Below are 27,943 nucleotides of genomic sequence, written 5' to 3'. Positions count from 1 at the left end.
AAAGGGTGCTGAGCGTTTACAAAAGAGAATCTTGAGAAATGCTTGTGTGTGTGTCTTTTTTTTTTTATCTCTGTTCTCATTCGCAACGACCAACTTCACATTATTGCAAAAAGTTCAGGCGCATTTACGGTAAGACGTGCTCTTTGAGAATACGATGCATCACATTCGGACCCAGATCCACATTAGCACTTTTTGTCTGAATTAGTCATTCTAAATCAACATCAGCGATGGCATGCTGCTTCGGTAAAGTGTCCTCGTGTGAAGTAGCCTGTTACGTGTTTCTCTTGAATAACTTTATTTCTGGTAGCAATGCGGAAAGACAAAAGGCAGAAGATGACACTGACGGGTAAAGCGCAGTGCACTTTCAACTAAGATTGCAAGTGTTAAAGTAGCGTTTTTTCCTGTCGCTTTCATCGTATACCCCTCGCGTTTTCGCACTGCTGCTTGTAATGTAGTCAACAACAAACAATGTTGTTTGTGATGATGTCATTAGTGGATGGTCACTTACAGTGTTATTTGATATGTGGTCAATATCAATGGATTTTCGCGTGGGTAAGGGCCAGGGGACATGCGTGTTATTGTCTGTCTCCTGGAATTCTTCAGTGTGCGCTCGAACCGTTGGCGCACTGCCGCTTTGAGTACATTATCTAGCATAACGTGGAGCTCAAATGGTATTTTGCTTTTATTCGTTCCTAATTTTGGCATTACGTGGTTAAATTTATATGCGGGCGATATCAGTAATCAGTAACGAGCGCATGCACTTTTAAAACCAGTGGTGCTATCGCTTTGATGTGGATTATATATGTTAGAAAAAGCATAGCAAGCCAGTGCACCTTTGTCTAGTAGGGACAAAAACAGCACTAGCACGAAAGGCGATAAAGAAAATAGTTGCCGCCTATCAAAAATGTTTGCAGACACCATCTGCGCTTAGTGTGCGGCATGTGGTTCCAGAGGGAACGTTTCGAATGCTGTAAAAGAGTGCTGCATATGGTTTGATACGCTCTGCGGCGGGGTAACATAGCCCGTGTTGAAAAGGAAAGTGCATACGGGGAGAAAATGGGAGTGTAAGGCTGCGTTATAACTGCCGGTCATTGCCACCGTGCTCTCAGGCGTCGCAGGCGGAGTAGGTGTCGTCGCGTATGTATGTTGTTGCAACGCCACGGACCTTCCTCGATGTTCTTCTCGTATCCTCTAAAAACGGAGAAAATGAAAAAGAAAACAAGTCGCAAATAGTAATAATAAAAAAAAGCTGGCGCACGACTGTAACCCCGTGTTAGCCACACGTGTGTTCCCAGGCTTTGAAAACAGCGGATTAAAGTGGCGAAATTTCAGTTGCGATCTTCTGAAAGTTGTTATACATGTTGGTTACAAACGATGCGTACATGCGTTCTTCAATTAGCCATCTGTAATGAGGGAATAATCGAAAGTAATGATTGCTTTACACGTTGAGGGCTTTAAAACGAAGTCATACAAATGTCTAGTTGCGCTGGCTCCGTTCATGGAACTTTTTTTTGCAGCGTGGCCGTGTTTCAATATGTCTCTTATTTAATTCTCTATGCTATGGCTTAAAAAGTGCAACAGGCGCACGAATTTAAGATGAATGCTGTTCGCAATCATTCTTACATTACAGTGACCGGGCTTTGAGTAGTAGTAGTAAGTGGCTCTTTATTATAGTAGAATAAAATAAAAATAATAAAGGAAGGAAAAGATTGTTGCCTGCCCAGGTATCTGCTATCGAAATAAGTGGAAGCACCTAAACTGGGACGAAGGGCTTTGAACGAAATAAAGTTTTCTGTGATGCCGGAGGGGGGGGGGGGGGGAGGTATTTTGAGGAGCTTCAACTCATCACGCTGTTCTGAGATTTTTTCATGGCAAGTGTTCTGGAGCTTTTCCTTTGCGTGACGTGCGCTTATCCCATGGTGCAACAATTAAGCGTGCAAGCAAATGAATAAGAAGTTCACTAGAAATCACTTTCGAAGGAAAATTTGTGCGCGACGAAACTCTGCTGTCCCCTGTCGCGAGATCAGATGCTTTGTATATCTGGACCTGGCGCTAGCGAACGCGGCGAGTATTTGGAGCGGACGGGGCACGGAACTGATCGGGCTGCCACAGAAATCTGTGCTCATCTATGCCGGCGGAGCGGCATATAGGGAAGGGGGCATCGACGAAGTGCCCGCTGCATCCTGCCCGGCCCACGCACACGCCTTGACCCGCTATTTGCTGGCGAGACCGTGGAGTGCTACGGGCTGTCGCCGTGCCAAAAAGAGCATTACGAATAATCTTTCCAGCGCATGGAATACGCTCATTGGAATATTCATGGATGAAGGGAGAGTGGACACCGTCGTGCTCGGCGGGCTGAATTTATTCTATGAAAGTGGCCTTTTGTGCACTAGGTGGCATCACATGGTCACACCAAGACCTCGATTCTGCTACTGTAAAAGGATGGACTCTCATCCAAAACGACAAATAAAAAAAAAACACGACTGACGCGACGTTTGCCTTTAGGTATAGCGTATTTCTCTTTTCACAAATGTAACGGAAGGGGCACTGACACAGTTGTCTTTCTACGATTACAGGATGCTCCGCAAATTTATCGGCTTTTTTGTGTAGCGAACTTGTAGAAACGACGAATGTGTTCAGTTAAATGACCTTTGCCACTTGGGGAATAAACTATCCCGCGATGCCTTTTCAATCGTTCATTGCAGGCCTACCGCACAGTCATCTAATCTAGTCCTTTGCTTTGTGACTGACCTTCTCTTTTGGTGTCATTTACTAGGCGGCACAAGCGCGCCAACGTATCCTTTCCGAGACTGAGTCTGTTAAAAAAAAAAATGAACAATGAAGTCGTTTGTACATCAGCCATTCGAAGTAGTCTCTTGAAGTCTACATTTTCAAAGCTTTTTGAGGTCTTGGTAACAGTTAAAAAAAAAAAAAAAAAACTTGTTCAGCAGCGTTGACTGTCAGCTTTCTTTCGTAGCGACTTGGTCTTCTCGCCATGAACTTTTTGATCATACCAGTTGGGAAACTCCGCTTCGAAAAGTGGCTAGCTTCAGCGTGCATTTTTCGGGTGCTTATGAAGTGTGACGCCATCTAGGAGCACCCAATAAAACCTGTCTGCTGTTGCCGTTATTGCCTTGTGCAAATCGCTTCGTTTTTGCTTTTCCCTCTTAGTTACCTCTACGACTCTTACGCCTAAGAATTTCGACTAATTCGCCTCTTCAGTCGATTTTATTTGTCAAGTGGTTGCTCGTTTATCAACATTATGAAAATTTACAACTTAGGCATAACTTACTTTAATGACCATGGGCGCCGCCACTATCCGTGTAAACTCGAATTTCGAGCAATCAAAACCACCATTTTTTGATACATGGGCCTTGTGGGAGGTTTTGAACTGGCAGTATAAAAGAGTTCTGTTTCACGCCCACTTCATCCAGCGTTCTTTTAGGGTTCTCTTCACATATGGATGTAAAATAAAATTACATGGCAGAGTTCAGAAGAGCACGGCGGACGGGGAAGTACCATTATACTGCTTCTGGAGAAATGAAGTGGCGCCCAGGGAAGGCGATGGCGTCGCAACTAGTGCATCACACATATGTTAAAGCCCACAGATATAAAATTCTTGATTTACTTGCCTTCATGGGTCGATCTCGTGGGAAAGGACTCAGAACATTGTATTTGTTTTGACTTCTGCCGCCGCATCTTGCCGATGCCGGAGAGCTCACGGACGGCCATTCAGCGTCCTCCTGCTTCTCACGAGGCTCATACCGAAAGTGCCGTGTTTGTTCTTCAGCATATGATGCTGTCGACAAACGCAGCATCCTTGTCTGCCTCAGTCGGCGAGCAAATCAGCAAACACTGACGCCGCATGTCCTTTTGATGCTGTGTAAGGCTTGTCTGCATTTGTGGCTCTAAATAAGCCAATGAAAACTGCGTATATCCATTCGCACAAATACCTACTTTCGTATTTTTTTTTTTTTTTTGTTGCATGCACAGAACGAAAGATCTGACTCCGACGAAGTCCAGATATTAAGCTCCGAAGCGCTGGACATAGGAAGCGCCAGGTGTGTGATGGGCCCATGATAAGTAAAACGCATTTAGCAAAATAGCATAACGCTGCGAACAGAATTCGAACCCACGCCGAAGTGCGCAGGTCAGTTTGCCCGGCTGCCATAGCAAGACCACGCAGGCACAAGCTCGTGGAAGCCAAAATTTTAAAGCGTGGCCGTATTCACTTCGGCAGCCGGGACACGCCGTGGGCGCTAACGATTTTTTCGGGCTCTTCTACATCATTGTAGAGCAAAGCCTTGTCGTTTGTGCTCCCGGGCTAGGTCCGGAGCCTTCTATTTCGGCGGCAAATGTGCAAAGCTAGCTGTTGACGCTGTTGTTGTTTTCATAGCTCTTTCCAGCTCGTTACAGAAAGTAAGTCAACAGTTACAATTACTCTGTCTGAAATGTAACCGATTGCAATGGTCATTTACGTCCCCAGAAAAGTGAACTGCTACCTAAAAGCAGTCGATTACTACTGCGGTACTTTCCTTCCAACTTATATTGCCATAACAGTTCAGTTCAGTTCAGTCGTTCAGTCGTGTCCGACTCTTCGTGACCCTATGGACCATGTCACGCCACGCTTTCCGGTCTCTCACCATCTTCATAACTTCATCTGCAGCGCCCCGAGGATGCCATCTAACCATCGCGTTCGCTGCCTACCCCTTCTCCTGCGACCCTCAACCTTTCCCAACATCAAATCTTTCTCCAGCGACTCCTCTCTTCTCATCAGATGACCAAAGTAGCTGAGCTTTAACTTTAGAATTTGACCCTCCAATGAGCAGTCAGGGCTTATGGTCGACAATATCGACTGATTTGATCTTCTGGCAGTCCAAGAAACTCTCAAGAGTCTCCGCCAGCACCACAATTCAAACGCGTCAATTCTTCGGCGTTCAGCCTTCTTCTAGTCCAACTCTCGCATCCATACATCACAACTGGAAAGACCATAGCACGAGTTATACCGATCTTGGTTGGCAGACTAATGTCTATGCTCTTTACTAGGCGGTCAAGGCTAGCCATGGCTCTCTTTCCCAGAAGCAAGCGTCACAGGGTTTTTATACCACGGTCCAGAAATCTTGCTCACAGTCTGTGGAAACGTTCTGGAACGCAATTTTCTCCGTACTGCAAAACTGCCCCGTAAGAACTGATATAGCCGCAGGTCATCTCTCGGCAGGCTTGCGGCTTTTCGTTATTTATTTTCAAAAACGTACCCCGTTGGTTTTCTGTGGAAATTGACTCGTTGTCTTGATTGAGAAACTGTGACTGTGCTCCTCGCCGCCTTACCTTTTCTATCATTCTCTTCTATCTTTCTCCTTTAAACTCCTCATTCCCCTTCCCCAGTGCAGGGTAGCAAACCGGAAGCTTTCCTGGTTAACCTCTCTGCCTTCTCTCTCTCTCTCTCTCTCTCTCTCTCTTTGACTCGTTGTGAGAGCAGTATAAACTTTTGCAAAATTTTGCTGCTCATTGAAGGTTTGGACCACTTTAATGAGTATGTTCATAGAGACTTGTCAAAATATTCCTCACTTGACTCACAGGCATCTCTCGTTGCCTGAGTCGCTTCGGGACGCTAAACCCTACAAACCAAACAAAACCAAACCATCAGCTGCCTCACGATCACCTGAAAATGTACCACATTGCTTTATTTTGACACTTTTGACTACTCGGTTCGAGAGCTAGGAAAACTTTAAAAGCAAATTTTTCGATAGCTTGGGTCATTCTCGTCAACATATGCATAACTAGTATCTTTAAAATATCGCGCTGTTGCTTCACAATAAAACGTATCTCAGTAATAATAATAATAATAATAATAATAATAATAATAATAATAATAATAATAATAATAATAATAATAATAATAATAATAATAATAATACCTAGATTTGTCACGAGTAGATCAAAATACATCACATGAAAGGGATGTTAGGTTTATGCACGCTCCTTCTTTCTTAATGGAGCAGAGGTCGTTGTATCTGAGAGTGGCGGTGAGATATAAAACCTGAAAAAGCTTCGAGGGTGTGTCGGTTGACGACCCCGCCTTGTTATGGAAGGGCTGCACTAACCCCGCATCTCTAATAAAATTTCCAACCGCGCAGAATAGCTCAGAATAAGGAAGTGAATAGGACAGGTCATCAACTAAAAAATAAAGCGAACTTAGTTTGATGGTTTGTAGAGTTTAACGTCCCAAAGCGATTCAGGCTATGGGAGACGCCATGGCGGAGGATTCCGGAAACTTCGACCACTTGGGGTTCTTTAACGTGCACTGACATCGCGCAGCACACGGGCGCTTAGCTTTTCGCCTCCATCGAGAAGCGGCCGCCGTGGCCGGGATTCGATCCCGCATCCTTGAGTAGAGTAGTCGAGCGCACTGCACCACCACGGCGGATCGAACTTCGACTGAAGCTTCACAACCAGAAATATATTCAGTAACCTCAGTAAAATTCTTTACCAGAATTGTTGGATCATCTAATCAATCAATCAATCAATCAATCAATCAATCAATCAATCAATCAATCAATCAATCAATCAATCAATCAATCAATCAATCAATTTTTATTTTCACCGAAACAAAAAACACATGGCGAAAAAAGGAGGTGGGAGAAAAAGCTGCACAATAGCATCTTGACAAAGCTCCAACCACCTTGACAACAATGACAGCACTGTAACATTTCAGATTTTTGTTCAGTGTACTAGGAACTGTACAAAACGAAAGTAAAAAGAAACATCTAGTTACACTAATGCTAGTTTATAAATAACTGCTCTATGTCCCTTTTGTTAAGTTTCGTAGTGAATATGTCTTGCTTCGCAAAGTCATTGAGTGTGTGGGGGAGTGTGTATTCAACGCGTTGGCGGCCATAACCTGTGCGTGTGACGGGAACTTTCCATGGTATTTTATGGCGATGAGGGTATATGTATTCTTGCTTATGGAGATTGGCGAGTGAGAGGAATGTATCTAAATTGCCCTGCATTGCTGCATTGTAACTTTTTATTAGTTTGTACTTGTATAAGCTATCGGCTTTCATTATTATGTACTTGTAGAATAGAGGTTTAGTATGCTCGTCAAATGGAACACTTTCTATCGCCCTAACAGCTTTTTTTTTGTAGTAAGATTAGTTTGTTTAAATTATGCGCACTAGTGTTTCCCCACACAAGTGCGCAGTAACTGAGCACGGAATGGAATAAGGAATTATACAAAAGCTGTTTAATTTTGGCAGGAAACAAATGTCGATTTCTATGGAGAATGCCAGCTACCTTTCGCGCTTTTGAGCAAAGATGATCGACATGGTCGTTCCAAAGCATGTGTTCAGAGAAAATAACGCCAAGTGTTTTCACAGATGTCTCTCTATTAATTATATATGGACCAATGATGATGGTTTCAGGCATTTCTAGACATGTACTGGGTGCGCGGAACAAAACACATTTTGTTTTCGATTCATTTAATAAGAGGTTGTTTTTCTCAGTCCAATCCTGCAGCCGAAAACAAACTGAGCTTGCGAGAGGTAGAATATCCGTCACATTTTTTCCACTAAAAAATATGTTACAATCATCAGCGTAGATGACAAATTTGGACACATTATCTATTAGCACTATATCATTTATATATAATAGAAAAAGGACTGGACCAAGAATGCTGCCCTGAGGCACACCGCTTTGTATGGATCGTATTTGTGACTTATGGTCATTAATTTCAACGAACTGTGAGCGTGAGGATAAGTATGAACGAATTAGTCGAGTGCACTTACCACGGAAACCATATTTTTCTATCTTGTCTATTAACAGATTGTGATTAACACGATCAAAGGCTTTGCTGAAATCAATATAGATTCCCAAAGTCATTAGTTTCTTTTCTATGTTTTCCAAGATGATCTCTTTTTGGGTGAGCAAAGCATTCTCTGTGGAACGCTTTTTCCTGAATCCAAACTGACATTCAGTCAACAGACTGTGTTTTTGAGAAAAATTATCCATTCGAATACTAATTGTTTTTTCTAGCCCTTTAGAAAATATTGGTAAAATGGATATTGGACGGTAGTTATTTATATTATTTCTGTCCCCTCCCTTATGAATTACGATAACGCGCGCCAGTTGCATGTCCTTTGGGAAAATACCTGCTGAGAGTGCTGAATTAAATATATGGGCTAACACAGGTGCAATGTGATCAATTACATATTTAATAGGCCTTATCTCTAAACCATCTGCGTCTGTGCTACGACTATTGTTAAGGCTTTGGAACACAGTACTGACTTCGCTAGCGCAGGTTGGCTGAAGAAATATGCTGTTATGATTTATCGGTATTTGCGTTGTTGATCCGCTATGCCCGATGTTTCCACCTATTTTGACAAAGAAATCGTTAAAACAGTCAGCAAGTTCGGTTCCATGTATGTCTTTGTCGTTTATGACAAGGCTATCAATGCGCGTGGTGCTCGCTGGGTTTAGTAATTTGTTTAGTTTCTTCCATACTTTGTCGCTCTTCCGTAGGCAGTCATCGTCAAAAATACGATGGTAGTAGTACTTCTTTGATTTCTCTTTTTCGGTGTTTAGTTTATTACGAAACGCTTTGTATTCCAGCCACTTTACCGGATCGCGTGTTTGTAAAAACCGCTTATAAAGTTTGTTCTTCTGGTTTATTTTCTGCATCAACTCCCTTGTAATCCATGGGTTCCTAGCATTTCTAGGCTGACAATAAGGTTTGAGTGGAAAACAGCCAGCATATATTGCTTGGAATCTGGCTAAAAATACTTTATATGCTTTGTTTGTGTCTGAAATGAAATGGAATAAATGACAATGAGGTGCTCTTGCAGGGGCACTGACGACAATGTCCACTTCCAGGAACCCTTCCGTTACAACAGGTTTTAGTGTCAAGAAAACAATGAATCTTCCTCAGTGCTCAGTGAGCGTTGATGCTTATAAAATTTGTGAGGTTAAACTCTTCACATTATGTCCAGATGCCCGCGGTTAGCGCCCAAAGGGGCGGGTGCAATAAACCGGAGTGACGGGCGCTGTGCAACGCAGATATGGGCAGTTAGCTGCACCCGCGCAGAGCGTATACACAGTCCCTCCGCTGCCGCATACGTTACGCGCAATCTTTCCGCGCGTGTTACGTAGACACACCACAAGGCCTGCATGGACCACCAAATTTCATTGCTTTTTCGGTCAGTTTAACGTCCTACATACGCTATTGTCTGCATTATCGCTTCGCGAGGCGACATAACTGTCATAAGCTTTTCCCGCTTAACGATTAATCGTGAATCGTCGTAGATAGATAGATGGATTTATTGAAAGGAAAGGCAGTGAGGGCGCTGTTCTCGACGCTGCCTTCATACATGGAAAGAGACCATGGAAAACGTGGTCTCTCTGCTCCCAACGTATGCCAACTTGCTTGCTTTCGTTGCGCGAACAAGTGGTTCGATCGGTCCAAATAGCCAGTTCACTTAGAAACCTTCGTCGTCCGGCCGTTGCTTCTCGACACTGTCACGCGACAGTATATAGCGCTAGATGTCGCTTTGTCACTGATCGACATTCAAGAGCAGGCTAGTATAGAAGCTGCGGATAACTTGGTAGAAGAGACACTGCGTCTCCGCGGATCATAGTGCAGAAAAAGACCTTAATTCAGGAAAATATCTTCATTAAGTACGGCTTCTGGTATGGTAAACTTGCCTTCAACTGTACGGAGTATGCCATAATTGTTTTGCTGTTAATTAATATATGCATGAGAACTATTGTGCTTCGCGCACGACTTCCGGCGGCACGTGCAGAGCAACGACCGTTGTCGGCGGAAATGAGCTCACCCTTCGCACTTCCGCCACGTGCGCTGTCGTACACTGCTGATGTCACTGCTGATGTTACTGCAGAGGTCGGGGCTGTTCTTTTTCTAGCATTTTCTTTTTGTCAGGCTGCGTGAAAATAGCAAAGCTGTTCCCCTATCCGCATATTTTCCTTACGATTACTGATCAGAATGTTTTAGCCGTTTTAGCACACCGTCGTCACTGCATGCTACTGCCAACCGCTACGGCCGAACTTTGGCAGCGCACGCATGCTGCGTGCGTCAGCTCAGCTCTTGGCCGTAACACGGGCGCTACATAAAACGGCGTTACAAGTGCGCGATGGGAAACGTCAGAGCCATTGAGCTACACTGCGGAGTAGGGCGAGAGAAAGCGCGTTTATCGTGTATGATAAAAACGGCCTTCGCTGGATCGTGTACACACGCGCACGCACCCTTTCTGCGCGTGAATGGGCACGCACCGACGTGGATATAGCACGCAGCGTTCGCTGTTGCGTTATGGCGTAGGAATTTGTTGTCTCAGTCGCCGCATAACCTGTATCCTTATTCGAAAGGTGGTGAGAAGCTCCGTAGCTGCGAGTGCCGAGCCAAGAAGATTCCCGCGTTTCTTCACGGTCGCGACACAGAGCACGCTTTTGCTTACGTGCGTCAACCGCTTTTTCGTTGAAGCTGCCTTCTCTTCGTCTTGATGCCCCTGTCCGTTTTGCGGTCGCGCCGGAAGGTCCTAAACCGGCAGATCACATTGCCGACATTAGGACAGTTCATACGTCGTCATGCTGCGCAACTCTACGCCTTGTATACAAGGTCATCCACTTCTAGCTGTAACACGGCCACTGCTTTCAAAGCAACACTGCGTCCAACTCACGCGCATATCAAAACAAAGTGATGCAAGCGCAGAGGGGCCTGGAAGTGTTGCTTCACATAGACTGCCAGTTCGCTTTACTGTGCGGACAGTTCGGACGTAACGGCGCTTTGAAAGCAGTGACCATGTTGAAAGCAGTGACCAGTGACCACGCGCAGGTGTTCTGTAAGTTATAGACAGCTCAAAACAAGCTCGACTTACATCGTTTGGAAATATATATATATATATATATGAAGGAAAGAAGCCAACAGTCGGCGAGGCCAAGGAAAGCATTGTACTTTGTCTTTTTTTTTTAATTATTACTTGGATAACCACAGAAATTAGTAATGTAATCTGTTTAGGGGAAAGAGAATTAAACACGAAGTAGAAGAAAAAACAACGTGCCGATGGTGGGAACCGAACCCACGACCTCCGAATATCGCGTCCTATATATATATATATATATATATATATATATATATATATATATATATATATATATATATATATATATATATATATATATATATATATATATATACAGTGTGGTGAGTGACGTAGATCTTCGTGGCGCGAGGCGAGAAAAAAAAAACGCAAATTAAGTGTCTTGTCCGCATTTTTTTGCACTGTCACAAACATCACTAAATATCAAAAACAAACGTATAGCTCTTACAAGGTTTTTTGTTATCAGCCGCATTTCAACATCAACAACAATAAAAAAAAAAATCCTATATTGGTTATATATTGCCGAAAGGCCTATAGTTAAAACGAAATAATGAGATTAAACTTGTGCACAGAGCGCGCCCCTCGGATATACGCGTCATGTTTGAACGCTGTCCAGCGAACTGCGGCCTAAACCTGGCGCTGTCTCGCCGCCTCCGCAACCATAATCGTTCCCATGCTGCGCGCTCGCTAATTAGCGCTCTGCTTCGCAATCCGCCGTGTAGGCGCGATGGTCTTAATTCCAACTCGCACAGGCCGAGATTCGATCGCCTCCTCGGTACACGCGCACTACGATTGGGCACAGTATGTGGACCTGCTGGTGAAAAACCGGCCTGTACACGCGTCCATGCAGCTATGTTGCGGTTCGTTCACGATACCTGTCTAGTCGGCTTGGAATCGATTTAGACCTCGACCTCGACTGCGGGCGCGGAGCTTTTAGGCCAACTGAAGAGTGCCGGGGTGTCCCACGCGTGACACGTGGGAAGCGTTTGCAGCCAGGAAAGGAGGAGGAGGAGGAGGAAGCGGCCGTGCAGTTGAAATCGATCTGGCCCCCTCCTCGAATTTGATATGGGCTCTTACCGCGAGGCGGACGTGATGTCTTGGGTGCGCTGGCTTCGTGGCGTGACGGCGCGTGCCCCTCCCATATTTCGCTCGTAGAACACGTGCGTGGCGCGCGCTGGAAGTCAAGTGCCCTAGCTTGCACAACGCCTGTAGTGTCCATGCCACCATCTCCAGCATGATGTCAGAGCACGTCTCACCATCAATGAACGGATACGTTGCATTGAAAACTAGCGATGCGTGTTTTGTTTGTGGGTATAGGGGTGGGCGCAGCTCAATTTTAAGTATTATGGTATGGTTGCAGCCACATATGGATGTACTTTCAGCATATGCATATGGATGTGCTCACAAAATGATTGACCTGTAATGAGAGAATGTGAAATGAATGATTTAAACATGAATATTGCCCATACCATGATTCATGTATCCAACTGTGAGACGCACACGCCCGCAGCATAACAATTGAGGTTTTCTGAGTTTCAGGGATGAAGTCTGCAGCACTGCAAATTAACTATTGGCGGAGAGTTGAAAACACGTGTATACTGTTAAGTGATTATTTAATATACTTTTTTTTTTTTTTTGCTTTCACAATTAGGCGCCTGGTTGTAATTGAAGGTTTGTACCCGTTCGTTATCGCATTTAAAGATTCAGAAGCGCTTCGACCCTGCGGCTCAACTAAGTTTGCTTTTCGTGTGGGCTTTTCACATATCGCTGGTCTTATTGCGCGTCACCAGACTAGCCACGCCGGGCACGTGAGAAATAGTTTCATGGTTTCCTGCCATCGCGGTTGCCATGAATACCGCTGCTGCTGACGTCATGGCGCATCCTAGCAACATCGTGACGTTATGGGAGAAGGCGGCGGCGTGATGAGTCGCGTGGAGACAGCGGTGGCGCGATTGTGAAAAAAGACATAGAAAAGCCGTGCGCGTTGAACCCGCTCACCACGCTATAAAGGCTTTCGCCTTATCGCAATTTAGTGATTCAAAGTGCCCCCTTCAATTGTTTTGAAACTCGGGATTGAAGCCCAAAATTTGTTGAAGCGCAGCGCCGAAGGAAACCGCGTTTTTAAAATTATAATAAGTGATGTGCCTGTTACGACGGCCAGCTACATATTTATAGTAGCCGAGGGCTAGCTGCAATATTAAAAAGTGAAATAATCTGAGAGATGCCAAATTTTAGTTGCAATGGATGCATTCGGCATTGCGATACGTGGGTCACCGATAGTATTTGCCTACGACCGCTAAATAATTTGTCTTTGATATGCTACTTTGGTTTCGTCATCTGAATGATGACTGTGGTGTGTACTTAATGCTTAGGTCACATAAGGCATGGAAAAAGTGCAATATAATCGTTGTAACATGATTGTAATACATTTCAAAAACATATAATAGGCTGCTTCGTTTGCTGAAATGATAGAAAATGCTGTATCACCAGCTCTATTGCCGTTTTTCTCACGTTTCACGTGATCCAAAACCAGCAACTTGACGCCACAGCCATCATTGAGTTGATGAAAGCCAAACAGCGTCAAGAAGGAATTCATATATACGTTATGTAGCCTTCGTAGGTGAATACCACGGTGCAATCTTTGTGTGCTAATGCCTAATGCATCATTTTAAAGAGAACATGCCAGCGAAATTTTGGTGCATTTACTTTTTTAACAGGATTCACTTGTTTTCTAATGTCTTCCAACACTGACTGCTCACCGCCAACACTAGCATTGCACAGGCGTCATATTTATACTTCAAAAAGGCTTACGAATTCGGGTTGACCGCTCTATCAGTGACGACATGTGGAATATGCTCATGACCATTCAAGCATTGCGGCGGGGCCCGATTAAACGGATTGTGTTGTTTCTTGTGTGTTGCAGTTATCGAGGGAGAGTCCAAAATGGCGGCTGAAGGGTGTCAGCCACAGCAGAGCCCACCATCAGCTGTGGTTCCTGAAGGAAAGGATGCCTCTGAAATTGCACAGTTCTACCAGGACCAAGTGGTATTCCTCACAGGAGGAACAGGGTTCATAGGAAAGGTATGCATTCAGCTAGTTAGAATTAGTTCGGACTTCCTAAAATTGAAGTGAGATTATTGTACGAAATTTATGGCAAGCTAACCATTACTATATTTACACGAATAATGGACACGCTTGTGTAATCAGTGCACTGCATTGTTGTCAAAATATGAATTTTATTGAGATGTTACCTCGTAATCAATGCACCTCTCCCAGATTAAGTAAAAAAAAAAAGCACCTGGAAGAAATAAAAGCATGTAACGTGCTTATTTAAAGCTAATATGTATCCTATACTTTCTCCCGAAAGCGCGCAGCATAAGAGCTTTTTTGCAATGGCTCTGTAATACCTTTTCTTTGTGTGCAAACGACCTTATATACTACTATAGTTGGAGCCCAGCAGGAGCCAGATCCAGCGACAATTTCGCTCGGGGACTGGCTTCTCTCGCCGCACCTAATTGGCTGATTGGTGTCACTTCCAGCGTGAGGCGACCCCGTGCTTTTCGTTTACGGCAATTAGCGGATGCCCGGTCCCCGTCCCGAGCCAACACCAGACCATGTGGTGTTGCCCGTGTCTGCTTGCCGGGGGCGGGGAGTATGCGGCCTCCTACATTGGTGGAACACCAGTAAATTTTCGACCAATCAATCAATCAATCAATCGAAGCTTTTTGGTTACACCAGTTGGAGAGGGAGAAAGCATTTATTTAAACACCCAATATTTCCGAACTGGTGAGTAGGTGACTCTAGGTGGTCGAGTCCTCTTCAGGCGGCCTCCTCAGTTCAGGATGCCGGCAGCCGCTGCTATCCCGCGCGCCCGCTCGATTAGCCGTTGCTGATCTTGAAGGTGTGAGCTAAACAGAGCAGCTTCCCAAGAGGAGAGAGTGGGGTGAGGAATTGGCGGGAAGCCTTGCGGCTTTGGACACGCCCACAAGGAATATGGTATACGCCCCATACGCCCCGTCGCTGAAAGCCGCCTATAGTGGTCGTTTTCAAAAGTTTCCGGGACACAGGTTGCGCCTGCCCATGCTACCGATGCGTCGCTGCGAAGATTGGCGATGTTAGCGGGGGCAATTTTTTTCCCTCGAACCAATAGAGACATTAGAGAGATTTAGCTTACCGTGATCCGCGATCCGCCACCGTGGCTCTCTACCGCGCGTGGGCGGGGCGGTCGAGCTGATTGGTTCCAACGTGGCAGGTCTGTGTGCCGACATCCAGATGTGGCGCCATCTGTCGGCGTCAAGAAGGGTCTGGGCATGCGCAGTGGAACGCGCGGTGGCGGATCCCAGTAGCGGATCGCGGATCACGGTAAGCTAAAACTCTCTATTAGAGAGATTTAGCTTACCGTGACCCGCGATCCGCCACCGTGACCCTCTACCGTGCATGGGCGGGGCGCACAAGCTGAGGTCCCGACGCGGCAGGTCTATGTGCCATCTACCGACATCTAAAGCCCCTTCCGACATCAAGCATATGGCGCCATCTATCGGCGCCAAGGGGATCTGGGAACGCAAGGATCTGGGCAAGTGGAACGCCCGGTGGCGGATCACGGTAGCGGATCGCGGATCACGGCAAGCTAAATCTCTATTTTATGTCACCGCCGTATACCGCCGTTACACCATGCCAACGGTCCCGTATCGCAGAAAATTCGGCGTCATCGTCGTTCGCCGTGAACGAAAAATCTCGATGGAAAATTCAGGAGAATTTTAATATGTTCAAATTAACGCTAAATTTCTCAAGCAAGTTCCGTAACTGAAGGAAAGGTAATTGAGCGGAAATTAAAACTGAGTCAACTTTGAGTGGAGGTGTAAGTCGAATCCAGGGCTTTTGTGTTGCGAGACAGACACACTATATCATAGGTCGCGAAGGCTCGCTGCTTGAAGCTGGATAAAGGTAGACTTAATGAATTTGCGATGCAAACGAGATCCGACAACACAATCGCATTTTGGTATTAATAGGCGATGCATCCCTCACAAGAGCCAGGTCCGGATGGGTTCCATGGACAATTCTATGAAAAAATGTTTTTTTTTTTAATTTTTTGACTCCTTTGATGTGATACTTTTATGTATAGTGGTGCATTAATTAGTTATACTTTATGTATATTCTTTCAGCGTTTCTCTTACTGGGCCTTTTCGGGATTACTATAATCCTGGTGACGTAACGGACGTCTTTTGCATCAAACTAGGTTCTCTAGCTTTTCCTTTTTCTTTTGTTTTGTCTAGGCTACACATTTCTTTCTCTTGTGATGAGGTGGTGTGAGAATTTTTAGTGGCGTTTGTTTGTGGCTTGCGCGATTTGTCTGCGGCGGGTGAATGGGAGAGATTGATTTGGGGAGAGGAGAGGATTGCTCTGTCGAGCTCACCTTCAGATGGCTTCGGTTTTCATGGCCATGGTTCTTGGATGGATCCTGCCACGTCTGGTTTTCTCCGCGGGATCCTCGGCCGGCGCTAGGTTGTTGGGGGGTGACGCAGTAGAATTCGTCTCCGGGCCTATCTTTTCCCGAAGTGGTTCACGATGCTGGTTGCAGCATCTGGACCCCGTTCGGTTGCCCTCCTCTGGGTGCGAGCCTCTCGTAATAGTCCTCGTCACTGCAGCTGCCACGTCGTGGGCGTTGCTGCGCGACTGGTGGCGATTTGCGTAATTTGAGTGCTGTGCTGGCGGTCCGTCCGGGGCTCTCCCTTGTAGTTGGGAGGTTGGGATTCTTTTTGTTGTTAGTGTTCGATCGCCAAGCTCTTGTTGAAGGGCCTGCGCTGTCGGCTTGGGCAGCGGGGGTCCGTGGCCGGGTGTTGTCCGCCGCAATTGATGCAGCAAGTTTGGCACTGGTGCGCTTTATCGGGGTCGTCTGCGCCGCATTAGACACATCTTTTGTCCAGGTTGGGACACACGTCTGCCCAGCACACAATTGGTACTTGGGCGCCGACATCGGCACTCGATGCTGCAGTATTTTAACATAATATAGGGAATGTCGGAGCCCTTCGAAGGTGATTAGAGCGGTGTTCGATTTGCCTATCATCTTGGCGCGCAGAATCTTCGTGTTTCTGACTCGCAGTTTCGCGATGAGGTCGAATGTACAAGTTCCTTCTTCCACGCCCATGATTACCCCTTTGCAAGATGCTTCCGAGGTTGCCACGTGCGCGACGACTTCGTACCGAGGTTTAGCGAGCTGATGCGCCGCTCCTCACTCGGAGTGCTGACGGCCGCCAGGTTTTGTTCTGATCGTACTCTGGTTATTAGCTTAAGCCGGATTTCTGCCGGAAGATATGCTGCAGTACCGCGATGGCTAGGGCGATTTGATTTTGCGTTGCCTACATTCCTAGGTTAGGGGATCACAATTCTAGCTGAAGATCGTCGATTGGGAGAGGTGGTGGCATTTGTTGTTTTTGTCGGCGCTGTTGTGACTGTTGAATTTTTTCCGTTTCGCTGGTGGCTTGGGATTCTTGTCCCCGCAGCAGTCCTCTCTTTGCGCGCCGTTGGCGCTCGGTTTTGGCAGTGAGCCAACCATACGCTGACACGTCTTCGTCGTCTGCGTCAAATACTACAGCAGCGTGCTGATTCGGGTCACCCATTTGTTGTTGAAGCTGTTCGGGGCATTGATGGCGTTGCTGCTTTCAGTTTTGAGAAGCTCCGATAAAAAAATTAATAGCTTTAACATGCAATTTTCGGGTCTTATGGATTGTGGCGCCATCTAGGAGCGGGAAATAAAACTACACACACACGCACGCACGCACGCACGCACACACACACACACACACACACACACACACACACACACACACACACACACACACACGCACGCACGCACGCACGCACGCACGCACGCACGCACACACACACACACACACACACACACACACACACACACACACACACACACACACACACACACACACACACACACACACACACACACACACACACACACACACACACACACATATGCAATTGCCGTACGTCAGTGTCTTCTCAAAATAATTTTTTCTCTCTCATGACTACGACTGTTACACTAATGATTCTTGCTCTGCATCTCTGACTTTATTTGCCAGGTGGTCGCGCATTTATCAACAATCTGAAAGTTTGAAACTTTGATCACGGCCGCAGTTTAACAGCCGCGGGCGCTGCCACTATCCTTAAAAACTTGAATTTCGACCAATCAGAACCGCTATTTTTTGGTACATAGGTCCCATTGGAAGTTATGCAATGGAATTAAGGGGGGGCTCTGTTTTGAAAGGAACAACCGTTTTGTCAGCCGACAGAGCGAATAGTTGCGCTTCGCGGAACCGTGAAAGCGCACCCCCTGACATCTTGTCACTGAAACTAACTTGGAATGTCAAAACGTATGTAAAAAAAGATCAAGACAATGGCACTTGATTCTTGTACACCTGGCATTAGCTATATCGGCAATTTTCTTGAATGCTTGTGTTCTGATGTTATTACTGTAACATCTGTTGCTTCATCAAAATGTTATCACCTTAAGCATTAAATGCTTTTATCAAGCAAATTAACTACTTATCGGAGCAAGGCAGTCATTCATTCACAATGCTGACGTGTCTAGATAAGCAAACATTCTTTACCAAACTTTGTCTAGTCACCAAGTGTGCATAATTTGAGCTCTCTGCATTTGGCAAGTGCTTTGGGCTCATTGTGCAAGCATCTACCTTTCAGGTTCTGTTGGAAAAAGTGCTTCGATCTTGTCCCGGTGTTAAGCATGTCTACCTTCTCGTACGAGGAAAGAGTGGAGAAGGACCAGATTCAAGGCTTGAAACTATGCTCAAATCTAAGGTAAGCTGCTCAGACAACTACCAATGGGTTTAACTAATGCAAGCCAGTAAGGCAGATTACCTAGAATTTGTCAGGTAATGTAATGAAAACAAAACAAAATTTATACACTTCCAAAGAACAGGTGTGCTGACTTTGTACTTCATATACGTTTCAGTAATTTCATTTGCTTGCATATAGTACTTAAAGCTGTCAATATGATCAGGCGTGGTTTCAAATACTGTGTGTTTTTGTTTCTTGTGAAAGCCAAAATGGTGCAGAAAGACTATATTAATATAGATTTAGTAATCAGTTATCTGCAAAGACCACCTTTTGAATTTAGATGGTGCTGCTACAGCCACTCTAGTGCTCACACACATGCAAGTGCTGACAGGTGATTTCAACGTCGACCCTCAGTGCATTATGAGAGACCCCATAAATATTAGAGCATATGTCCTGGGTGATTTGTTCAGACCTGAACAAAACATAGTAGAAAGTGGAGCTGTCTATAATTTTGCTCATGCTCAACTCGCTGCGTTTCTTCTGAACTTAGGTGTTTGAGCGCCTGAAACAAGAGCGGCCAGGGGCCCTTGAAAAAGTCAGGGCAGTAGCAGGTGACCTGACTCAGCCGAACCTGGGACTCAGCACAAATGACCAGGACACCTTGGTTGCAAACGTCTCGGTCGTCTTCCACTCAGCTGCCACAGTCAAGTTTGACGAACCTCTTAAGTGAGTTGGAACAAGAGCCTTGCCCTGAAGCGTGGAAATCTGTGTGTTTAGCTTTGTTTGGGGGCATTAGGGCCATTTGAGAGAAGTTGTTTAACACTATATACAAAAGTTGCCTGCTTTCACAAAGAGCAGCATTACGAAATTTGTTGGCATTTGGTCATGACAGGGCATACTTCCTATACTCTCGAAACTACATTTTCATTCCAACTGACAAAGCTGGTAGCATTGTTTTACCTAGTATTTGTACTGCTAAATTTGAAGCATTTCATGCATTTAACCCACTGAAACCTCGATTTTTGTGCCTTTTTTGTTCAAAAGCACTTCAGCCTGGCACGGCGGATGTCGCCAATGTCCGGGCTGTTAGTGTCTCAGAGCAAGTAGTTTATACACTTGAAAAAAAAAAAAAAGCACTTAAGGAGCCAGCTGCCTTAAGACTGTGGGTCTATCAAATATGCTTTAGGTGTGTCTGCAGTATATCTTGCCAGGCTTAAAAATATGAATTTGAAATTTTGGCAAATAATGGCATTTTGTAAATCAAACAATGGACAAGAAATTAGCACCTGCTGAATCCATGTCATGTTTTGAAGCCATATCTCGCACGACCCAGACCTGCTTCAATAAATAAATGCTTCTCTCACTTCTGTACACCACATGTGTGTAAAGTCTAGTTTTGGTTGTGATTTTTAACACACTTCATAATTCTCTTTCAGACGGGCAGTTCAGCTCAATGTTCTGGGTACACGGCGCGTTGTGGACCTCTGTAAACAAATGCCAAACCTTCGTGTGAGTCACTGAAAACAGTTTATTAAAGCATGGCCACTAGCACTTACATTGGTGGTTGCACTAAATAATAACTATGATGTGCTCTGTGCACAGATGGAGCTGGTACTTGCGGAATTTCGTTGCATGTGCCTGTTGGTGCTACATATATTCTTTTTTATTCTTCTAGGCTCTTGTTCATGTATCAACAGCATATTGCAACTGTGATAAACCAGAAGTAGATGAGGTGGTATACCCTCCTCCTGTAGATCCCAAAAAAATTATTGAAGCTGCTCAGTAAGTATGTTTGGTTGTAATTCTTTCATTCTACATTGGCTAGGCTAAAAGCGTCTCATTTATTTAAAGCATGGTGTTAGTGATGAGGTTACATTTCACTTTATTCATGTCTTGTTCAGGTCATTATAAAGTGCAAGTAAGAAAGTAAGACCATTACCAAAGATTACAATGCATGCTAATAACATGATGTGGATATGTTTTATTATGTTTTAATATACCCCTTTAATTAAAAGCTATGACCTGCAAGTGACCTGCAAGTGACCTGCAAGCTATGACCTGCATTGGCCTGCCAATGGATGTTCTCAGTATTTTCTACTCAGTAGGTTAATGGTATTAGGGAACAACAGTGTCTGCTGGACTCTTTTACAGGTGGATGGATGATAAGATGATGGACACCATGAGTGGTTTCTTACTTGGGCAGCGGCCAAACACTTACACTCTTACCAAGGCTCTAGCTGAATCACTGGTGCTTGACGAGAGAGAAAAGCTTCCAGTTGCTATAGTCCGGCCTTCCATTGTCACTGCCTCGTGGAGGGAGCCCTTCCCGGTAAGGAAAAAAGCATACACCCAGCTGTAGCGTACAGTTGAAGTCAAAGTGAATGGCATGGACAGATGACAGCGAGACTCGTTTTCTTTTTAAGTTTCATCAATAAGATTAGGTACCTGAAATTAGCCAGCTTAGCTGACTAGTAGTACAGTACCAGCTGCACTACAGTGTTGAAGACGGTTATATGTGAGTTCTGAACTAGCCTACAGTTGAGAACATTAATGTCATGTTAACTTGCAGAACTGGTTATAACCATTTGATTTAATTTTATTCCCAGGGCTGGATAGACAATTACAATGGCTTCACTGGAATCATAGTTTCGGTGAGTATTTATCAGGTGCTCAGCACCCCAGAAGCATGCAGCATCTGATTCTGTGACCAAACATTTGGCAACTATGAAACGCTCGGAGTGCCTGAAGGTTGTGTAATGATGACGCTTAATCACATTGCTTTGTTGCAGTGCGGCACGGGCTTACTACAGTCAGTGATAGTGGAGAAAGACTTCTTAGCTGACGTCATTCCTGTGGATGTTGTCGCTAACATGCTCATCTCTGTTGCCTGGCACACTGCCACAAGAAGGTATGAACATGCTGCCTCTGCATGGTCATGCAGCATGCAGTTTCTTGTCCACCATCTTCACATTTTTGTTCTAAACAGTATGTGGGTGACACGTTTGCCCGACACTATGCTTATTTTTGTGCAAATAAGCTCTGTATAAATAGCTTGTCTAGAGAGAAGCAGTGTACTCCAACTGATTTGGGTGTACTACCACCTTCCATCAATCTGCAAACTTTTGTGAAGAGAGAGAGAACTTTTACTTGTCCAACACAGTGACTGTCCCGCTCTTCGGGGGTTAGACCTGGAAGGTGGGACAGTCGTCTTAGTTGCAGGCCAATAGTACTTGGACTCTGGCGACATCTTCGGCCAATCAAACAATTTCTCTTTGGGCTCCTAAGCCTGAGCTTTGCAGAAGGATCTCCCAGGTGTCTTTAGTTATATTTTTAGCCCTGCCTGGTGACTTCGTGCATTCCCATATTATGTGATCTAGTGATCCCCTTTTCCTACATAATGAACAGAGGTCTGATTGCATTTCCGGTCATATATGGTTGACTAGAACTGGATTCGGGTATGTATTTGTCTGTAGCTTTTTATATGCTATTGCTTCCTCTTTGTTTAATGTGGGGTCTGGTGAAGTGCTTGACGCATAAAGTCAAGTTGTGTGGAAGGTGGTTATTGGTCGGCTTAATAGTAATATGCAGCTTTATGTCCCTGTACGACATTAGCTGCCGAAAGCTGACTCATTGCAGAATTTGGTAAAAATTATAGTGACATGAAACAGACTAAGAGGGGAACTTGTCAGCCATCAAGTCATTAATGGTTCCTAATATTTGTACAAAGCACCAATAATGGGTGTGTAAATCCATTTCTGTTCTGTTTATGCTATCATACTGTAGTGGCTCTGGATGGTATTTTTTGTGATGAGCAGTGGTGCGCCCTGGTGAACACTTTGGCTTCATGTGAAATTTCGTCTTGCGGTCTCATGACTGGTAATAATGTATAAGCATTTCGGCATAACATTTAGATTTTTAGCCTGTCCATAGCCTCGTCTTCACTGTTTGTGCACTGTTCTTCCGCCAGAATGAACTATCACCAATTAGCCCAGATTGCTGTTCTCACGCTGGCTAGGTTAAGTCAAGTGTGTATCTGTGCAGGCCAGAGCACGTGAGGGTCTACCACTGTACGAGCGGCACCCTGCAGCAGCAAACGTGGGCCGAAGTGACTGCAACAACGCAGAAACTGATTGTGCGGCATCCCCTGCCTCATGTGTTTCGTTTCCCAAAAGTTTCTCTGACCAACAGCCCACTGTGGCACAGCCTCAGCCTGTACTGCCTGCACTACGTGCCTGCATGCATGGGAGATATGGCCTTGCAGTTAATAGGTCGAAAACCCAGGTTGGTATCATTTGCATTCTGGCTCACGAGTTTAGCGCTCAACAGCATTGATATAAGCCATCCGCATCATCAACCAGACTGTACCCACAGCAGGGTGAAGGCCTCTCCCACATTACTATCCAATTAACCTGGTCCTGTACTAACTGCATCCATTTGACCCCTGCGAACTTCTTAACTTCATCCGCCCGCCTAACTGTTTGTTGCCCCCTGCTACGCTTTCTATCCTTTGGAATCTAATTTGTTATCCTAAGCGACCACTGGTTGTTCTCTCTACGCGCTACATGCCCTGTCCATGACCATTTCTTCTTGATTTCTGCTAGAATGTCATTAACTGGAGTTATTTTTCTGACTCACTCTGCATGCTTCCTATCTCTTAATGTTACACCTACCATTTTGCATTCCATAGCTCTCTCCTATGAAATAAGCCAACCAAGAACTTTACACAGAGCTAAGATGAATAATTTTTAATGACTATGCGACTATGGGGAAAGCTGTTCTTTTTACTTTAATTTACTTTCATTGAATTCATGCTTCTGATGTGTGTGTCATGCTGTAGTTCAGAATGTAAATAGTTCTTGGGTAAATAGATCCAGTGAAAATTACAAAGGGGGAAGCATCAGATTGGATTATCTCAATCGCTCTACTGTGCCATTCCGAAGTGCTTCACATATGTGTGCACGTACAAATATACATACCGGCGTAATTGAAATTTTTTTTTTTTACAAATGCTTGTGAGGATTTTGACTTGCACACAATGTGCAGAGTGTACAGAAAGGTTCATGTCCATGTCTTTAAAGCTTCTTTCATCACAAATGCCTTTAACGGTGGCATATGACTAGTTTCAAGGATGGCTGGCTGCAAAGGTAATTGCATAACATGCTTTGCTTTTTCCATATTTCTGCTTTGCAGATTCGTACCTCTTTACCACAAGGTTCGTAAGGGCATTGATGTTGTGCAGTATTTCACAACACATGGATGGCTGTTCCGATCAAACAATGTGGTTGCACTTGTGGACGATCTCTCTGCAACGGATAAACAGGTACGTTTGCAACACGCCCTAGCTGTTTCAATGCTGACTATACATGGCCAGCCTGTTACTAAATTTCACCTTACAAGCATAGGACGTTCTTTTTTGTGTGGAACGAAAATCCAATGTTTCTTTTGTGCGTGTGTGAAATGTTTGTGAAGAATTGCAGAAAAAACCAAGCACTATTACTCCATCTCAGTAGTTTCTAGCATCGCTGCCGAAGCTTTGAAATGTGCAGAGGCGGTATTCTTGTGTTGCAGAACATAGTCCCAGTGTTAATTCCATAACAGTGATGTGTGCAAATGGCTTTTACTGTGTTTCTATGTGTGCAAAGTAAATGAATTTTAATGCGATTTGATACAAATTTTTCAAGCAGTTTTTTTTTTTGCCGCTGAAGAGCAGTAATATTAAAAAGAGCTTTCTACTTTCTTCTATATATTCCCAGGAAAAATACACTGTTCATTATGTATTTTGGCCTACTGTCTAGTCATGCTTTCATAGGACATAATCCATTTGAGGTTTAAGTTAAAATGACCAGCAATTACCTGGGCCATCTGGGCAGGGAAGTCTTCGGCATTTGCAAAAATGGCATCTGTTGCTTTCACACAGGATACTATGAGTCCCATTGTGTAAGATAGCTTTGGTATATGTGTGTGACAACTTTACTTTTTTGTGGTGGATTAAGACATAGAGCAACAATGTTTGGTGAGAGATGACCACAGCAATCTAGCTAATATAGCTGTGCTTTTAAACAGGCGCAGATTTCTAGTGCTATGTCGCAAAGTTCTACATTGAAACTTTCTGTTCGGTCTGTGGGCCGGCCAGCCCGTTTTGTTTTTGCCTGGTGTCAAGCTGAGTTCCCTCTGGAGAGCACTTCGCCCACCACTGCACCCAAGCTGTCGCAGGCTCACATCCACAGTGTGCAGTAATTCCCTTTTGTGGTGGAAGCGTTTCTGCATATGCTGCAGTTCGTAGCTTTCATTGTGTAGCAAGAAAGTGTTGAGATGGAGTTGTATATTAGCAATACACTTGACTGCTGCAGTTTTAGGCGATCATTTTCGTGGGTGAATACAATTTACGACTTCTTTTTGATGGTGAATTCTCCATACAGCGGATTATATTATGCTATAAAGTTTCTCAGTTCCCAATGCCACCCTCATAAAAGTGTGTTTTGTGAACTCCAGGTAATGAGTGTTACAACTCACCTTAATGGGCAATTCTAGTGCTCTTTTTCATCATTTTGGGTTATTGATTGAATTGCATTCTTCGTTATGTCCCGAATCCAACACAACAATCATTTTTCGAAATTCAAAGGTGAACTATTTTTAAAAAGAAAAACAGTAAATCAAAATCAAAACCGAAACTGGTTTCACAGCCAATAACGATGTTTCAGTTGACGAATTGGTGACGTCCCATATAGTATTGGAAATCAGTTGCAGCGTTGGATTGTGGAAATAAAGACTGGAAATTATGACGCACTGCATACAGGCCTCAGAATTCCTTGATCATGCAGGAAGCGGGCAGTAACACGGGTATAATATTTGTGACGCCACAAACACAGTGTTTCCCGCAGAAACTATCTGAACTGGGTGCACGAAAACTGCACATATGAGTATTGAGTTGCGCATGAATGAATTATCACACGGCGGCCAAATTTGTTGGAATGCATCAGGGCAGAGAGGAAAACCTAGAGTAAATTTTTTAGCAGAACATGCGAAGGTCGAACAACCTCCAGAGTTGTCCTTTAATGAAATAAATTCACTGTGCCAACAGTCTGTATAAGGAGGAATCAAAACACACGACCAGACCGACCAAGTTAGCAACAAATATTTTTATCTACACATATTGACAGGACGAGAGTGCGATGAACAAGTAGGACTAGGACTAAACACAAATTGTAAAATGTCACCGCGTCTATGGAGAGAGGAGCCAGTGCAGACGCTCCCGGTCGAGTGGTCAGGGATGGTGAGGCATGCAGGGTCGGAGAGATGTAGGGCCTGGGTAAGCCCAGCAGAAGGTTAGGCCACTGGACGGGGCTCAGTAGAGGCAAGAGGCCCCAGGTTGCCATTTAACGGCCGATTCGTCAGGCTTCCTGGCACGCCTGAGCCCAGCACGGTGCCGAACGGTGCCGGCAATGAGCTGCAATTCGGGAACGAATCGGCTGCTCCCAGGTCGGTCACCGGGACAGGAACAGGGCCAGGGCAGCAGACAGCGGGTAGGCTCAAGGTCTGGACACCCGGGTCAGGCCTCACAGAACACGAACTACCCGAGATTCACGGCCATTCTCATTCTCTTCTGCTCATGCCTCAGCTCCCCTGCACATTCTCCTCTTATTTCTTCTCTTTTTCCCAAATGTCGCTTTTCCTCTTCTTTCTTTAGTATCTTCATTTTTCTCTCTTCACAAATATGTTCTTCACACTCTATTAGCTAGTGCTGCATTAACTGAAATTTGGCCAAGCTATGCGAAAGTCTCATGACGGTAAAACACGAACCACTGTAGCAGCAATGTCTAGGAACGCTTTAAGTGAACACAGTTGATACAACGAACCATACTCTAGTGTCAATTGCACCTCTTGTAGCAAATGCCACATGCTCCACAGCTATCACTTTTTGAGCGATGGGCAAACAAGCAGGCAGTGCGCGCCTATTGTCACCACTTAGGTGCTCACGTGATTCCGGAGCTGAGAGCGGACGCATGGTGCCAAAGATGCTATTGGCGATGTGAGGCAAAGTCATGTCTGTTTTTCAGGGTAACAGCTGCAGGACAAATGGGGAGATGGGAAACGCGGGCAAAAGTGGGTGCTTAAGACTAAAGCTCCTCTATGTGTTCTTACTGTGATTGCCGAATGTTTCTCAGTGTCTACAATTTCGAGTTACACAGGTTTACAGTGAAAGTTTGTAAGGCCATTTCAGCTGTATACATCATTCCGGTATTCATTCTGCGAACTCTGCATGCAAGGAGAAGTTGCAGATTATTGTTTCATTGCATCCAGGCTGAACTGCACAATGCAACGCTTTTAGTCACTAGCTGTTTTTGGTTAAACATCATAGTGTGCGCACTGTACATGCCCATAATTTTAATTCACTTATACAGGTTCCTGCTGCACCCTTCAGGCCATTATTGCAATGCGCATTTAGTTCTGAAGTGCTAACTATTTTACTCATATGCACATAATAGTATATTTTATGTATTTCGTTGCATACAAATAAAGATCACTTTGATTGATTGATTGATATTCATTGCTGCATTTTACAACCTTTTCTATAACACCAAGCCAACAGTGCATTACTTTTTATTGCAGTTATTCAACTTTGATGTGCGAAACCTGGAATGGTATTTGTACTGGGAACAATACATTTTGGGAATTCGGAAGTACCTTTTCAAGGCCGAAGTGTCTAAGCTCCCTGAAGCGCGTAAACACATGAAATGGTAAGTAGTGGCAAGAGCCCAAGCTCACATTACTGGTGTGCTTACATCATGATGAACCATATTTACGTACCAATGGTTGTGTAGTTTTGATTTAGGCAAGCAATGCAGATTTTAGATGTGGATGCATCATTACTGAATTTTTCTTAAGTTTAAAATGCGTTAATATTTGTCCAGCTTTTCCTTTCTCGAAGATTGAGTCGGTGCGCAAGATATACGTACATGTTTGACTCTGCTTATTATTGTGACAAACCACATACATGCATTGCCAGCATTTTGAATTATATTATATTAATGTCCATTATGACCTGTGTACTAAAGTGCTCGAAATTAAAGCCCTACACCATAAACTCTCTACAGAAAACAAAAATAAACAAAAGCAACCCTGTTAACATGTTAATTTACTGCACTTTACCAAGACAGCCGACATATTTAGGGTTAGTCAGGTCATATACAGCATACAAAGAGACGAGTTAAAGAGAAAGTACAGTGTACACCTGCCATTCCTGAATA

The 27,943-nt window shown here is 44.5% G+C and overlaps 1 protein-coding gene across 3 annotated transcripts in view; it reads left to right on the top strand.

The window, feature by feature from the left end:
* LOC146191187 (fatty acyl-CoA reductase 1-like) overlaps positions 1–27,943 on the top strand; it is a 76,724-nt gene that overhangs the window by 42,702 nt on the left and 6,079 nt on the right. For all 3 annotated transcript variants that reach the window (XM_084601667.1, XM_084601665.1, XM_084601666.1), the window contains exons 2-12: positions 13,810–13,967; positions 18,600–18,716; positions 19,246–19,421; positions 20,132–20,204; positions 20,371–20,477; positions 20,847–21,024; positions 21,302–21,346; positions 21,485–21,603; positions 22,737–22,976; positions 23,886–24,015; positions 27,306–27,433. In XM_084601667.1, coding sequence (XP_084457793.1) covers positions 13,830–13,967; positions 18,600–18,716; positions 19,246–19,421; positions 20,132–20,204; positions 20,371–20,477; positions 20,847–21,024; positions 21,302–21,346; positions 21,485–21,603; positions 22,737–22,976; positions 23,886–24,015; positions 27,306–27,433 — 1,451 coding nt within the window. In that variant the 5' untranslated portion in view covers positions 13,810–13,829. The remainder of the gene's footprint in view (positions 1–13,809; positions 13,968–18,599; positions 18,717–19,245; positions 19,422–20,131; positions 20,205–20,370; positions 20,478–20,846; positions 21,025–21,301; positions 21,347–21,484; positions 21,604–22,736; positions 22,977–23,885; positions 24,016–27,305; positions 27,434–27,943) is intronic.

This window comes from Amblyomma maculatum, chromosome 4 (assembly GCF_055883805.1).
Source record: "Amblyomma maculatum isolate TAMU_Amacu chromosome 4, ASM5588380v1, whole genome shotgun sequence".
Taxonomy (NCBI): Eukaryota; Metazoa; Arthropoda; class Arachnida; order Ixodida; family Ixodidae; genus Amblyomma; species Amblyomma maculatum.
This window is presented reverse-complemented; position numbering and strand designations above follow the sequence as displayed.